Consider the following 16,008-nt stretch of genomic DNA (forward strand, 5'->3'; position numbering starts at 1 on the left):
TACAAAGACACAGAATGTTACAGAACAGGCTTAAATCTGATTGTTCTAATTTACAGCTGCCATGATCCATTCATTGGGGGAATTTTCTTATCCTCATTCTATAGATAGTTTACATCAGAACTGCATCAGGTTTCTGAGTCAAATAGAGTCATGTCACAATCAAGAGATAAGTGAACTTATTTTAGAAACTTGCCTTTGGAAAATGGAAAGTATAATTCCAAAACGCAACAAAGCTAATCCTCACCATCGGAGGTGAGGACTGCAGGCTTTGTTTCATCAGGCGTAAATAATAAATATATTATCCTAACTCTTCTTGAGGTCTACAGTAGGAAAAAAAAAGCTTTTCCACACTGGCAGAAATTTGCCTTAGAAATGGAAACTTTGTCCATATAGAAATATAGTTTAATTTCTGGCTGAAACAGTAAGTGGCACTTTAGGGGCATTTCCTTAAGAGAGAAATTATAAAATTTTTACTTTTTGGAAAACTTTCTCAATTGAAGTACACCGCATGGTTTCTGAATTTCTCTTTAGCTGCAAGGAAGACTAACACAGATTATTAAATCTTGTCAGTGATCCATTAGCTAAATTAAATTTGGGGGGGAAACACCAAATACAAATTGTAAAAGAGTCAACCAACATATAAGAATGCCCACAACTGCCTGATGTGAATTCATTTATCAGGTGGATGAAGTGAAGTGGGACAGATTACGAAGGGAAATAAGTTTTCTGGAACTATTAGCAGAATCAGACACTTGGGGGTGAAGAAGCATTTCTTTAGTGTTCTGGAACATAAAGTAAGATTAATCTATGTCTTTTTTTTTTTTCCTTTAAGCATATGTTCATTAATTGAAAGAAATATTCCATTAAGGAATATTTTATTGATGTATGTGAATCTGGACATGGAGCAAAAGACCCTCCAACCCTTCCCCAGCCCTCAATAAGGTCTCCATAATTTTGAATCAGTCTTCATTACTGTCTTCATTCGTGATTCTCCCCAGGCAGAGTTGGAGCTCACAGTAACTGCCAGTTGAATCCGAATAACATCTGATTAGTTTCCTGGCTCCTAGCAATCTCTTCTATGATGCAGTGTTGCTGCCACACCAAATGGAGCTTCCGATACCGCTCACGAGATAAATGAAGGGGGTTGCCCCTCCTTCAGGGGGAGAAAAAAACATGTAAGCTTGAATCAAATAACTACTACATCTTTATTGTTTAAATTAGTCTGAACTTTTGAGATGTTCTTGGAACTGGGAGGAATCGCCAGGACAAGGTTTTAAAAGGTATATTTTCCCTTCACCACTGATCACTATGAACTTGATAAGTTACTTAGCTAATGAAGAAGAAACTTACTCCTTGATTATTCAGAAAAATAGGTCAAGTATACGATGGGCATTATGGGACCCCATTTAAATGGCTAGAAAGGTTTATAACTTGAAGCAGTTCTATTCTTTTTAGAGTGGTTAGCCTGAGTAGGTCTTTAATGGCTTTCTGGCCTCTTATAGCTTATCCAGCTTTGATTTCTGATCTTTGGACGGTAGAGGTTAGGTCTGAGGTGTAACACTAAGCCCTCAAATTATAGGCTGCTCCTCAGAAATACTTAGTTATTATTGTCTTTATGACACAACAAACTTGCTGGTGATTAGCAAGTATTTAAATAAAATTACTCCACACCAATTCTAAGGTTGCACAGTTTGTAACACTGTATAACAGCTAATCCAAAATGACTGAAGTTTGGCTGTTGCCAGTGATGGAGAACTGTGAGACTCTCATCCCTGGGGCACTAACATGTCTCAGCTAGTTAGGTATTTTCATATTGCCTAACTAACTTAAAAATTCTGCTTCTTTGTACCTTTCTGGAACAACACAGGCCTCTTATCTTCAATCATTAACTACTTTCACCACCCACCTTTTTCTTCCTGAATCCAAAGACTTTCTCTATACAGGTCAAAAGCTGTTACAATAAAAACAAATCTCCGTATGAACAAAGAGGTTCTAAGCCTCATCTAATAAGCCAATTCATTCTGAATAATATATTGGGATGATGAAAAAGTTCGGATTTTTCCGTAAGATGTTACAAAAATCCCGAACAAACTTTTTTGGCCAACCCAAAATTTCAAAAGAACAAACTTTTAGTTAAACAAAAAGAGCTTATGGTAAGGGGATCTAATCTTTAACTATATGTACTTTTGGGACCATTGTGGCCTTACCTCCTTTTTCTCATACCCATGAGTGGTACTCCAGTTCCTAATACCAGTGAAGGATACAGAAAATTACAGGATTCTAAGCATTTTTGCTAATGTTTAGAAGCAAAGAAGGCTGACATAGCTGGCTAATAAAAAGTTTCAAGTATTGCAATGGAAACAATGAATATCCATTTTAAACCGAACCCCCTCACTGGATACTACAGATTTCTTTCTTTTATACATCAGCATCAATTAAACCTTCTAAGTAATTCTGAAGAAAGGTTGATTAAAAATAATAGAGCATTCAAACATTAGGATGGCGGGGGTCTAAAAATTTTGGAGAAGCACAAACTTGCTGAAAATTATGTGTTACATTTAGGATGGCATCATATTTAATATTTTCAATTTATAGCTATTTAAAAATGTCTCTCAGTATTAGCTTTTGTGTTTAAAGAGCTGCCACCATCCATGTACAATAATGTGAGTAAAATTTTAAAAACTTACTTCAGGCCAGGGTCTGTTTCTCCATATTCATCCAAATAAGGGGCTGGATAGGCACAGCCTCTGGCTTTACCTTCAACCAGGACTACTCTACATTCTCTGATTCTAAGGGACAAAACAACCAACAGAAATATTACTAAGTGCATGTATGCAAATGACAGGCACTGTGTCAAAGTTAATCTAGAGAAAAGACATGGTATCTGTTAAGAATTCAGTATAAAGACAATATAAACAAACAGACTAAATCGTGTTTTGTCTAAATAAAAGAGAATGAACATTGCTATTTTTGTTGAAGCTATGGGAAAGGATCAATGGACTTAGGGAAATGGGATCGGTCAGTAATACTGACTAAATATACTGAAGAGAGGAAGGAGACTGTCCTATGTGAACCATAGGTACCCTGGAAGATGGTGGCTGGGGTTGTTTCTGTTCTATTTCCTGACCTATAACCTGGAGCGGGGGAGGGAGCTTAACAGAAGAATAGAACCACATCTCCTAGTCTGATAACCCTGGGCCAGAAAGAAGGTCATCTATGGAAGTGTCAAGCCTTTTCTGGTTAGAGCCAGCCTCCAACAGTGCACATTATAAAGAACCACTGTAACCCTGAAGGTACTTGGGACTCTTACAGCAGAGAAATGGAAAAATAAAAAATAATGTTCGTGTACATAAGAGATAAGTACTCTAGAGAGAAATTATAAAATAAACAGTTGGAATAGGTAGTGGGTTTAATCGCTGTAGGTACCCTAGAAGAAAATAGGTGTTTGGGCTTTGCTTGTATACACTTATTCTCCTTGTTCCAACAGATGCTGATTGGCAGTGATTACATATTCCCTAGTGAGTGAGATGTTTGGGTTTATGTAAACAGAAACTAGATTACATGGGGAGAATGGAAAGAAAAAGCACATGCATCCACTATGAATTTTTTCTCACTCTTCTTTCATAAATATGAGAGACTATTGGTCTGTTCTCAGTCATTTGCTAAGACACCAGGGAAAACAATGGTTGGTTGGTAGAGGAAGTGAAGCAAATTAAAACATTCAAAGGACAACATAAAGTAACAATGTACATGTCCTTTGAAAATACAAGTTTTAGGACTCTAAACTCTTTCACTATACCTGATTTTTACACAATACCAGAGTAATCAATATAAAGCCTATCATATTTCACGTTTCCATTTTTTTTTACCATCTTTATTGGAGTATAATTGCTTTACAATGTTGTGTTAGTTTCTGCTGCATAACAAAGTGAAGCAGCTATACGTATACATATATCCCCATATCCCCTCCCTCTTGCATCTCCCTCCTACCCTCCCTATCCCAACCCTCTAGGTGGTCACAAAGCACGGAGCTGATCTCCCTGTGCTATGCGGCTGCTTCCCACTACCTATCTATTTTACATTTGGTAGCGTATATATGTCAATGCTACTCTCTGACTTCATCCCAGCTTACCCTTCCCCCTCCCTGTGTCCTCAAGACCATTCTCTACGTCTGCATCTTTATTCCTGTCCTGCCCCTAGGTTCATTAGAACCTTTTTTTTTTTAAGATTTCATATATATGTGTTAGCGTATGGTATTTGTTTTTCTCTTTGACTTACTTCACTCTGTATGACAGACTATAGGTCCATCCACCTCAATACAAATAACTCAATTTCATTTCAAGTCTACCATATTTGTTTAAGGTTTTCCACAAATAATGAAAATGTGAACAGATTCCAATTTTTAACTCCTTATTTTTCAAACTACTTCATATTTTTTAAACTATTATTTACCTTTGAGAAGATACTTAAGTATCTTTTCAAATGCAATTGCATGTGAATAACAGGTCTATGCTTTAACTTCTGACAGATCATATCCTATCAACATACCATGTCCTGCCATGATGGCCTCCAGACTGGATTCAGATTCCCTAAGTTCATAATGAAGCTTCCTACTTACTTTAGGAAAATGCAGACTCCAGCTCCACAGTGAAGGGCATGAAAAATGCAAGCTCCCACCTCTTCCCCATTCACAATTTCTTGGCAGCAAATGTTCTGAGAACACAGTATGGCTCCACAGAAAAGACAGAGGACAGGGTGCTTTCGCTCGTCATCTGCAGACCGTGGGCACCTCAAAAGGGAAGAAAACATTCAGTATGGTGGAGAAATAATAAAAGCATGATATAATCAGTTAGCAGTGTTTTAGATGTATTAGCAGTGTTTTCATCACTGGCTGCTTTGCAGCAAAGAAAGCTCTTAAAACACAAGGAAACATTTAATTAGATGATTCCTTTTTAATACTTTTCCTTAAGAAGATAACAAAAAGTCTTCTGATTAATTCACAGTAAGAAAATTTATTTTTAAATATGCAGTGTTCTGCGAATTCTCACAAAGTGTGGCACTTAAATATGCCTTGAGATTGAGATGCATTTATTGAATCCAGTCTTCATCTGACACGACCAATTTACAGTCAGCTCCCCCTCTGGATTGGTTTAGTCAATCTTGTGTCCTCAATGTTGGAGCAATGACCTTGAAGGTATACAATTACTGTTGTTATTTTAACCACAATTTTCAGTAAGGGTTTAAACACATTTCCCCCACTTCTTTGAAGTATTGAGATCTTTAGGGTTGAAAGGGGAGACTGCAGTCTTTGAGCTGATGCACCTTTCCACCTGTGAAACACAGCCAAGTCTTGGGAAAGAAAAAGTGACAAAGTTTACTTGTTTGAACCAAGTAGTACTATGAGATCTGGCCATTTGACACAGTGGCATGCTAGAGCCTTGCTATAATGCCCCCAAGAGGGGTATCACTCTCTGAATTAAAGTGATAATGGCTATCTTTGTAAAAAGAGCTTCTTATACTCCTATCTCTGCTGTATAATGGACATAAAGCAAGCATCAATTTGGACAGAAAAAAATAAATACAACCCCAGGAGAGATCCATTGATGTCCACAATTGGGTCAGAATAAAGAGCACCAAAACAAATCTCTAATATGGTATTAACAGTTTATTTTCTGATGCCCACTTTCTTAGGCAAGATAAGAAAATCACTATTCTCTACACAGGAGCAGAGGGACTCCCTGCATAGGTATTCCATTCCTGTCTCCTGTAGATTAGAGGGTTATTTTCACTCCCCGGGTGTTGCTCTTTTTGGATAAAGCCAACATCTTCTTTAACTTTTAGCACAGGATGGCTGAGTCCCATCCTATAGAGGAAAATGGGAGTGATGCCCCTGAAATACAGTACTGACCAGCCACCCTCCTACACTAGAGATGACTCAGTCTTAATGGAAACTAGTAGTAACAATAAAACTGGAAGAGAGCATAAGATTTATTATTATTTTTACTTGAAACCAATAAGTACTAATATCATTCAGGAGCATCGTCACTGTGATTAATGATTAACACTCTTCTCAGAGCCAACAGCATGATACCCTTGAATGACTAGAAAACAATATCTATTCACAGGGTGTCTGTGATACCAATGCAGCCCCAAGATTAGGAAAATCACTGAATTTGGAGCTGGACGCAGTCTCAGAAATCATCCAGCTAATTTTTGGAGGGCTGAGAGGTAAAGTGATTCAGTCACTTCTTTAGTTGGCTGACCTTAATCTGCCTGAGACAAGCAGCAAGGGAGCTGAAATTGAGGTCAATTCTAACTGGTAATAGAGGCTGAACTATGGGCTGTCCAAGCCCCTGATGGGCCAGTTAAACCCCCTGGCTTTGTGGCTCAAAGCAATGGTTATAACTAAATAAAAGAATTTCCTTAGTCATTCTGTAGGGTGGTGATTCTCAGAGTGGGCCAAAGAAGGGCTCTTCAAGCCCTTAAGATGACCCTGAAATGCAATCTCTCCTTTTGAGTCCTTCAAATGACAGCAAGTTATTTAACATATAGTTATAAAGACTAAGTCACCTTATAGATCAAGGCAGTTAACTGGAATTATTAATTAGTACCCTTAAATTTGAGAGTTAGTTGTGTTTACTAAGAGCTCTAATTAAGTTTAGTAAGAAGTTTAGCTGTTGCACAAAGCTCAGGAACATTACAAAACGCCTAACTGAGCTTTGGAATTTCTGTAATTTGGGAAAACAATGCCTTGTCACCAGTACATTATCAACGGAGTCTTGAATAGGCTTTGATTTTCAAGCTACTGAGATTCTTGCCTTTTAATTACTAGTTACTGCTAGTTCCATGTCATCATTATCAGTCTGGTTTGCTATGGGTGATGTGTGATGCTACTGGATTGTCAAGGATACAGAACTGCATCAATAATAATTTTGCCTTATTATTTTCAAGATGATGCACTGTGATTCAAATATGAAATATTCACAAACCAATGGCTGAAGCAGATACAAATATGATTTCTCCATTCAGTGACATTTCACTGGTCGTGTGCTGCTCATTAATTTATGCTATTCAAATCACTTGCATCATATTACAGAAGGCAAAACAAAAATTACTATTTACCTTATTGAACATAATTTTATCATAGAGCATCATGGGTTTAAGCTCATGTTGTTCTCTTATAAAAGTAACTAACAGTTAATTCATACATGGTATTAGCAATGAGCACAATGTAACTTGCTTTTACTGCTTCTCACTAGTCTTTATCAGCCAGTATTTTTTTGATTTGAAAGTGATCAGTGAAAGGGAAGATGAAGATAAAAGGAAGTTTAGGAAACACTGCTTTAGAGTAGTGTTTAATCTGATTGAGGCAGGAGGAACATGGTGCCAGAAAAGGCTAAGGGGCTAAAAGGCTATTCCTCTTTCCAGTACCCAGGCTTGCACTTTGAGTCACAATGTTATCTGTTTTACTGTTATAATGAGCTTCCATATAAGATTGTGTTTGGGAAAAAAAAGTGTTCTTCAGTGTCATTTCAGTGAATGAATGTGGTCACCACACTGTAATGCGTGTAAAACAGTGTTTAAAGACACATGTATAAAAGATATTTCTAAGACTGCTACTTGCTTGGGAAGTTGAGAACAGTGCAGTTCCTGTACCAGAACAACTACTGATCTGGCAAGAACTGTCTGAAGCAATTATTCTGGGAACTCAAGAGTCAGGACAAACACTTGCAGTGTCCAGAGGAGTGCTTGACAAAAATGAGGCTAGTAAATTTCAGTGAATTTTGGCATTCTGTGTAGTGGTTACCATCCCTTATCCCCCAGCCCCACAGCAGGTAGCTATGGGGGTGGCTGCCCACAATCCTGGTGCAGCATGCTGGTGCCAAGGTGGGCAAGAGGGACCTTGTGTTCAAAAATTAGGGTTGTATGTTTAGTTTTGCCTGGCAGTTCACTGAGGGGCTGGCACAGAAACTAACCATTGTTTCAGCTCCCGTGGGCTGAAGCAGCTTCCTTGGTGGTGATGGTAGTAGAGGGGACTTAAAGAGGTAGATAGTCTTTATATCTTTTCTTCTCTCTTTTTTTTTTTTCTTATTGCGTCCAGGCATTTAAGGAAATCTCTGTCAGTTACTGGCTGACCACAGAGATAATGGAACAGAGATTTCAGTGAACACACAGCGAATAGAGTCTTTGCAAAAATAGTTTGGAAAAGTCACTAAAACAGATAACTACAGCCTTATCAAGCAACAATGGTAATTCCTGGGATGTGGTAAGAATCTGATTTCCAGAGTTATTATGTTACAATACTCAAAATGTCCCATTCTCAACAAAGCTTACAAAGAAACAGAAAAGTATGGCCCATTCACAGGAAACCAAAAAGAGACTGACAGAAATCATCCCTAAGGAAGCCCAGCCATGAGACATAATAAACAAAGACTTTAAATTAACTCTCCTAAATATGCTCTTTGAAAGAAACCATTAACAACAACAACAAAAAAAACCTAGTGGAAATCAGGAAAGTTGCAGGGTACAAGATCAACAGACAAAAATCAGTTGTGTTTAAATACACCAGCAGGGCTTCCCTGGTGGTGCAGTGGTTAAGAATCCGCCTCCCAATGCAGGGGACACGGGGTTCGAGCCCTGGTCCAGGAAGATCCCACATGCCGCGGAGCAACTAAGCCTGTGCACCACAACTACTGAGCCTGCGCTCTAGAGCCCACGAGCCACAACTACTGAAGCCCATGCGCCTAGAGCCCGTGCTCTGCAACAAGAGAAGCCACTGCAATGAGAAGCCCGCGCACCGCAACAAAGAGTAGCCCCTGATCACCGCAACTAGAGAAAGTCCGCGTGCAGCAACGAACACACAATGCAGCCAAAAATACATACATACATACATACATACATACACCAGCAATGAACAATCCAAAAAGGAAATTAAGAAAACAATTTCATTTACAATAGCTTTCAAAAGAATAAAATACCTACGAATAAATATAATCAAGGAGGGAAAAGTCTTGTACACTGAAAACTACAAAACATCACTGAATGAAATTCAAGCAGGCCTAAGTATAGAAGGCATCCATGTTCATGGACTGGAAGACTTAATATTGTTAAGAAGGCAACACTCTCCAAAGCAATCTATAGATTAATGCAATCTCTATTAAAATCCCAATTGCCCCTTTTGCAGAAATGAAAAAGCCAATTCTCGAATTCCAGTTTAATCGCAAAGGTCCCGAAATAGTCACAATATTGAAAAAGAAAAACAAAGTTGGAAAGCTCTCATGTTACAATTTCAAAGCTTACTACAAAGGTACAGTAATTAAAAAATGTGGTACTAGCATAAGGATAGACTTATAGACCAATGGAACAGAATTGAGAGTCCAGAAATAAACCCAAACATCTGTGACCAACTGATTTTCAAAGCAGGTGCCAAAACTATTTAATGAGGGGGAAAAAACAGTCTCCAAAAATGGTGCTGGGACAACTGGAAACCACATGGAAAAAAGAATGAAGTTGTACCTCCTACCTTATTCCAAAAATTAATTCAAAACAGATTCACAGCCTAAATATGAGCTAAAACTATAAAGTTATTTGGAAAAAACATGGGAATAAATCTTCATGATCTCAGATTTGGCAACAAATTCTTAGTTCTGATACCAAAAACACAAGCAACAAAAGAAAGAAACATAAGATGGACTCATACATCAAAGGACACTATGAAGAATATGAAAACACAACTTATAGGAGGAAATATTTGCAAATTAAAATCTAATAAGGGTTTAATATCCAGAAAACAAAAAGAACTCTTACAACTCAACAACAAAAAAGATAGTCCAATTATAAAATGGGCTTGGGATTGCCATATATACACTAATATGTATAAAATAGATAACTAATGAGAATCTGCTGTATAGCACAGGGAACTCCACTTTGCTGTACAGAAACTAATACAACATTGTAAAACAACTATACCCCAATTAAAAAATAAAAAAATAAATGAAAAATAAATAAACAAAATGGGCAAAAAACTTGAACACACATTTCTCCAAAGAACATATACAAATCTGTAACAAGCACACAAAAAGATGTTCAACATCCTTGATCATTAAGGAAATGTATATCAAATCGCAGTGAGCTACCATTTTTCACCCACTGGGATCGCTTTAATTAAAAAACAAACAAACAAGAAAATAAAAGGTGCTGATGAGAATATGGAGAAATAGGAGCCCTCATACATTCTGGTGGGAATGTAAAATGGTGCAGCCATTGTGGAAGACAGTTTAATGGTTCCTCAAAATGTTAAACATAGGATTACCATAATGACCCAGCATTCTACTCCTAGGTATATATACCCAAGAAAAATTAAAATATATGTCCAACCAGAAACTTGTACATGAATGTTTGTAGGAGCATTATTCATAATAGTCAAAAGAGGGAAACAACCTAAATGCCCACCAATGAATAGATTAATGAACTTTGGTATATACATACAATGAAATATTATTTAGCCAAGAAAGGAATGAAGTACTGATACATCCTACAACTTGAATGAACCTCAAAGACATACTAAGTGAAGAAAGCCAGACACAAAAGGTCATAGATTGTATGATTCCTTTTATATAATATATCTAGAATAGGCAAATCCATGGAGACAGAAAGCAGATTATCAGTTACTACAGAATCGGGAAAGAGCGGGATGGAGAATGATTATTTAGTGGATGCAAGGTGTTTCCCTGGGGTGATCAAAAAGTTTTGAAATTAGAGAGAAACAGTGGTGGCACAACATTGGCAATACACTAAATGCCAATGAATTATACAAAATTGTATGTTATGTGATTTTCACCTCGATTAAAAAAAAAGGACTGAAAATCACTGTTACAGAGGATGCTCAGTGGTCACTTTTTAAAAATGTTTGCTAGTGGTGGTGAGTTTGCAAGCTCAAAAAAGTTTTAAATATATATTTCTTCTTACCTGAAATGAGAAGCTTGATTTAGGAGGCAGCTATAGTCATCAGGAAGCTCTATCAAACTATTTCTTTTTCTAGGGTACCTAGAAATATAATTTAAATGGCAATTTTATTTTATGAGTAAATAAGCCCAGATCAAAAACAGACCAAATAACAGAAGGAAGAATGTTTTAAAAATAATGAAAGGAGGGGAATTCCCTGGTGGTCCAGTGGTTAGGACTCTGTGCTTCCACTGCAGGGGGCATGGGTTTGATCCCTGGTCTGGTCAGGGAACTAAGATCCCACAAGCCGTGTGACGTGGCCAAAAAAACAGTTTAACGATTCATATTTGCAATCCATAGTAATTCCTACTGTTGACTAGATTAAATCTAAACTTTTCAGCCTAGAATTCCAGATCTTTCATCAGCTGGTTTCCTCTCCAAACCCAACTCCTACTATCTCCTAAGACTAAATTGTTCTAGCTATATTTCTATACTGTCTAGGAAGGTAATATAAAGTAGTAGTTAAGAACACAGACTTTGAAATCAAACAGGCCTGGTTACATATCCTAAATTCTCTGACACCTGACAAGTCACTGAACCTAATCCTGTATTTCCTGGTCAGTAAACTGAGAATAAACGTATTATACTTTCTCAATCATAGGGCACACCCTCAATTTAGTAACACATTTCCGGGGTGGGGGGAGGTGAGGAGAGAAACATTAAACACTCATGCTGATTTAAGAAATGAATAGTATCAAGGAACCTCAAAGGGCTGTTGAGAACTCAATAAGATATTGAAGTGAAACATAATATACTTAGTACTTGTTACATGCTTGCAAATGTTATTCATTCTCACCATAGTAATATGACAAAAGCCTTGCATGCATGTCCTGGGGAAGGTCATCTGAATAACATGAAATTCTCTTCTCAAACCCCAGTCAATTCAAATTCTACTATAATCTCTTCTGTGTTCAGCTAAAAATTATCTCCTCTAAGGCTAAACTTACATCATTAAGAATATTTACTCTTTACATTTCTATAGCATTAACAGTATATTCCATATATTATTATACTATATCTCATTTATGTACATAATTAGACTATAAACTACCTATGACCAAAAGCTGTATGTATTGTACCTTTTAACTCTCTCAGAGTATTTTAGTTTAGTACCATGCTAGGGAAACAGTAGATGCCTAAAAGGCACACAATGACTTCTGTGAGATTAATAGTGCTAAAATATGTACTCATCTTTTAAACTCTTCTTTTCTTGGTGATGTGAATACTACTGCATCTGAGCACAGGAGGTGGATCTATAATCTCTAAATCACTAAATTGGGTTAAGTCTTAGGCAGCAGCATATGCACATTTAAGGAGAAGCTGAAAGGAACTCAAGGGGTGAAAACAGATGAGAAAAGAAGGTAGCAAATGCACACTGTCTCACAATGTTTGCTTTAGCCATAAAAAAAAAAAAAATTGTGCTGGTGTTAGTATTTAAGGCTGGGGTCAATTCCTCTGCTTGTTTATTGACGCAATGCAATTTGAATAAAAATCAGAGACTGTACATAATACAAACCAGGCCCTGGAGGGGACGCAAAGAAGATAAGCATGTGGTTCTGGCCACTGTTGAGTTTACTGTTCAGTGATTTACAGTGTTGGCTGGGACACACATACACACACATGAACAGACACATATGAGAGGATGTGTTAGGACAGGCTTCAGGGAGAAGGTAACATTTAAAATGGTCCTTGAGGGGGACTTCCCTGGTGGCACAGTAGTTAAGAATCTGCCTGCCAATGCAGGGGACATGGGTTCAATCCCTGGTCCGGGAAGATTCCGCGTGCCACGGAGCAACTAAGCCCGTGCACCACAACTACTGAGCCTGTGGTCTAGAGCCCGTGAGCCGCAACTACTCAGCCCACGTGCCACAACTACTGAAGCCCACGTGCTCTAGGGCCCACGGACGCAACTACTGAAGCCCGCGCACCTAGAGCCCGTGCTCCGCAACAAGAGAAGCCACCGCAATGAGAAGCCTGCACATCACAACGAAGAGTAGCCCCTGCTCACCACTAGAGAAAGCCCGCGCACAGCAAGAAAGACCCAACACAGCCAAAAAATATAAATAAATAAATAAATAAAACAAAACTGTCCTTGAGGAAGAGATGGATTTTGAGTAAACCATAACTTAAGGGAGATAGGGGGGCTGAAGAAAAGTTTTGCTGGGTAGTCTCTAAGCTTATAGAAAGGAAGAGATGGGGAGGAGGGAATAGTTCTATTTATATCTTTATTCTCAAAAGGAAAAAAAGTGGTTTATATGAATACTGTCACTACCCTCTCATTTTAATACACTAGCAGCTCCAAGAAGCCTTTTAACAGGTATGCACTAGCTTAAGGTGCTGGTGGTGTCAAACAATTTAAGAGGGAAAGGACAGCCACTCCAAGAAAAAAATCAACTGTACGAAGAATTGAATTTCCGGCAAAGACCTAACAGAAATGTAAGAAACAATGTGCTGAGTGAGAATGAAGACAACAGAGTAGAAAGCATCCTCATCAACCAACTACTTTTGGAAACACAACTTGTAGATGGGGAAGGACTGAGAAGTAAAACCAACCTGACTATGGCGCTTTTTTGCTTCAGACAGTTTAGTAAGGCAGGGTCTGTACACCATCTATATGGGGAGCAGAGAGAAAAAGCAAATGGGTCATCACAACTTCAGTGGAATATTCATGGAGCCATCCTCTCCAAACCTCTCTGTCCCTTCTTTCCATGTGCCCTCTGCTAGACTTCTTTTACCTTATATCTTGTCCCCCTTTCTTCTCCCTTTCTTTTCTCCCCTTCTTTTTTCTGTCTATTTACCCCCCTCTTTTATTAATTTCTTTTTTAAAAGGTTATCTATTACTAGAAAAACAGAAACCACTCTGAGTATTTTAACAAGAGGGAATTTAATACTAGGAATTAGAAATAAAGGTGACAGAAGGGCTGAGAAGCCAACCAGGAGTCAAAAAAGGCAAGGCAACCCAAAGATTAGCCAATAACAGGAAGCTACTACCCTTCCCAGGCTGGAGGAACAAAATAATATTTTTGGAGTGGTTTTGTTGGAGCTCAGGGTCACTGGTGGATGCTAGAACTACAGTAGACTTGTCTGGTGGGAACTAGATGTTCTGACATCCAGTAGAACATCAGTAGAACTGACAATAGCCATTGTCAGGGATGCCCCACAAGGCAGAGAGAGGTGGTCTAAACACAGGTTTCTCTCTTCCTCCTGACCTCCAATATCTTGCCAGTGCCTCCCACAGGCTGAAGCCAACAGACGAGGGAGACTGGGAAATATGGCCTACAGAGGTCAGTCCCCTGCCTTTCAGAGCAGACAATGAGGAAAGGCTCTGAGGCAAGCAGAGCCAGGAATGGTACAGACTTTGTTTCAAAGTTTGAATTTTTAACACTAAACTAAAATGGCAAGTTAAAAATGTATCGACTCCAACAATATAAAAGTAAAATTAGTATAACCTACTGTGATTGCATTCAACACAAAGCATGATACTGATTTTTTTTTGGATTCATTTTTATCACACTGAAAATCAGAATACCTCATGTGAAATGAGAAAACACAAAAAAGAACCCAAAAGAAGAGGTGAGAGCACAGAGAAAGGTGTCAGGAGATGGGCGGACATTCACACAAATCCTGACATGGGCATGCAGGGAAAAAGACACTGATCAAAGAAAAAGGAGAAAGAAAAAGGGTAGAAAATTGAAAAGACTAAAGGAAATCAAGGGTGTGATACTGTGACTGATAACATTAAAAAAGAGACAAGCCCCAAATGGAAGTTACTTGTGCTAAGCCCACGTCCATCAAACCAAGACTTAACACCTAAACCTAATTGCAGTTTCAACCTTCCCCAGAAATGAAATCTTTACCCATCGGTCTGGAATTTCCTGGTCAGTACCAGTGAGGTAATCTGCCTAACAGATCCTTTTGTCCCACAAAGGAAGGTTACCTTACCTGAAATAATCCTTTTCTCATTTAAGACTTCCTTGTCCCACCTCCTTGCTGACTATAAAAGGCTCCTTTCTACTTGCTAGATGGGATGCTGCCCATTCATAAATCATTTAATAAAGCCAATTAGATCTTCAAACTTAATTTTTTTAACAATAATGAATATATTTGGTCTCTGACCCAGTTCCTGGCACAGACGGGTCAGCACAACTTCAGCACTGAGCTTCCAAAACCCTTGGAATTTCCAAAGTGATGTGAGTGAAAAAGGTGTCTTTTGTTATGTTAACAAAGTGGCTTTTGAACAAAAGGATGAGGGCTGGTAGCCAGGAGAACTAACCAGTGACTAGAGGGTTGGAACTTTCAGCCACCCCTTACCCACCAGCCTCTGGGGAGGGAAGAGGGGTGGAGGATGAATCAGTCGCCAACGGCCAATGGTTTACTCAATCACGCTTATGTAATAAAGCTTCCATAAAACCTCTAAAGGACAGGATTTGGAGAGCTTCCAGGTTGGTGAACACCTGTCGTTTCAGGGAGAGTGGTGTGCTCAGAGACAGAGTGTGGAAGTTCTGCTCCCTTTTCCTCATACCTTGCCCTATGTGTCTCTTCCATCTGGCTGGCCCTGAGTTATATCCTTTCATAAAAAACTGATGATCTAGTAAGTAAAACGTTTCTCTGAGTTCTGTGAGCTGCTCTACAGACTAATCAAACTATAGTCTTTTGGTGAGCACAGGTGACAACCTGGACTATGACTGGCTCTTTCTGAAGTATGTGGAGGTGGGGTCGTCAGTTTTACGGACTGAGCCCTTAACCCATGGAATCTGACAGCATCTCCAGGAAGACAGCATCAGGATTGAGCTGAATAGCAGGACACCCAGCTGATGTTGCAGAATTACTTGCTGGATGCGTGGGAAAAACAACCCGCCCCCCTGCAACAAGTATTGGAATTGGATGCCAGAATCTTTAATGGGGGAAATAAAGTAAGAGTAACACGATGAGAACTAATTATTAAAATGATGGTATATGTCAATTATATCTCAAAAAAAAAAAAGATGGAAAATGGTGGCAGCA

At 38.6% G+C, this 16,008-nt stretch overlaps 1 protein-coding gene across 1 annotated transcript in view; it reads right to left on the reverse strand.

Moving 5' to 3' along the window:
• Positions 1-276: 276 nt before the first annotated feature.
• The window catches only part of UBR1 (ubiquitin protein ligase E3 component n-recognin 1), a 173,489-nt gene continuing 157,757 nt past the window's right edge, over positions 277-16,008 (reverse strand). The window contains exons 43-47 of the mRNA XM_065900181.1: positions 13,558-13,614; positions 10,969-11,046; positions 4,619-4,789; positions 2,688-2,789; positions 277-1,153 (exon numbers count right to left, since the gene is read on the reverse strand). Of these exons, the coding sequence (XP_065756253.1) occupies positions 1,012-1,153; positions 2,688-2,789; positions 4,619-4,789; positions 10,969-11,046; positions 13,558-13,614 (550 nt within the window). The 3' untranslated portion in view covers positions 277-1,011. The remainder of the gene's footprint in view (positions 1,154-2,687; positions 2,790-4,618; positions 4,790-10,968; positions 11,047-13,557; positions 13,615-16,008) is intronic.

Source organism: Phocoena phocoena, chromosome 2, assembly GCF_963924675.1.
Source record: "Phocoena phocoena chromosome 2, mPhoPho1.1, whole genome shotgun sequence".
NCBI classification, from domain to species: Eukaryota; Metazoa; Chordata; class Mammalia; order Artiodactyla; family Phocoenidae; genus Phocoena; species Phocoena phocoena.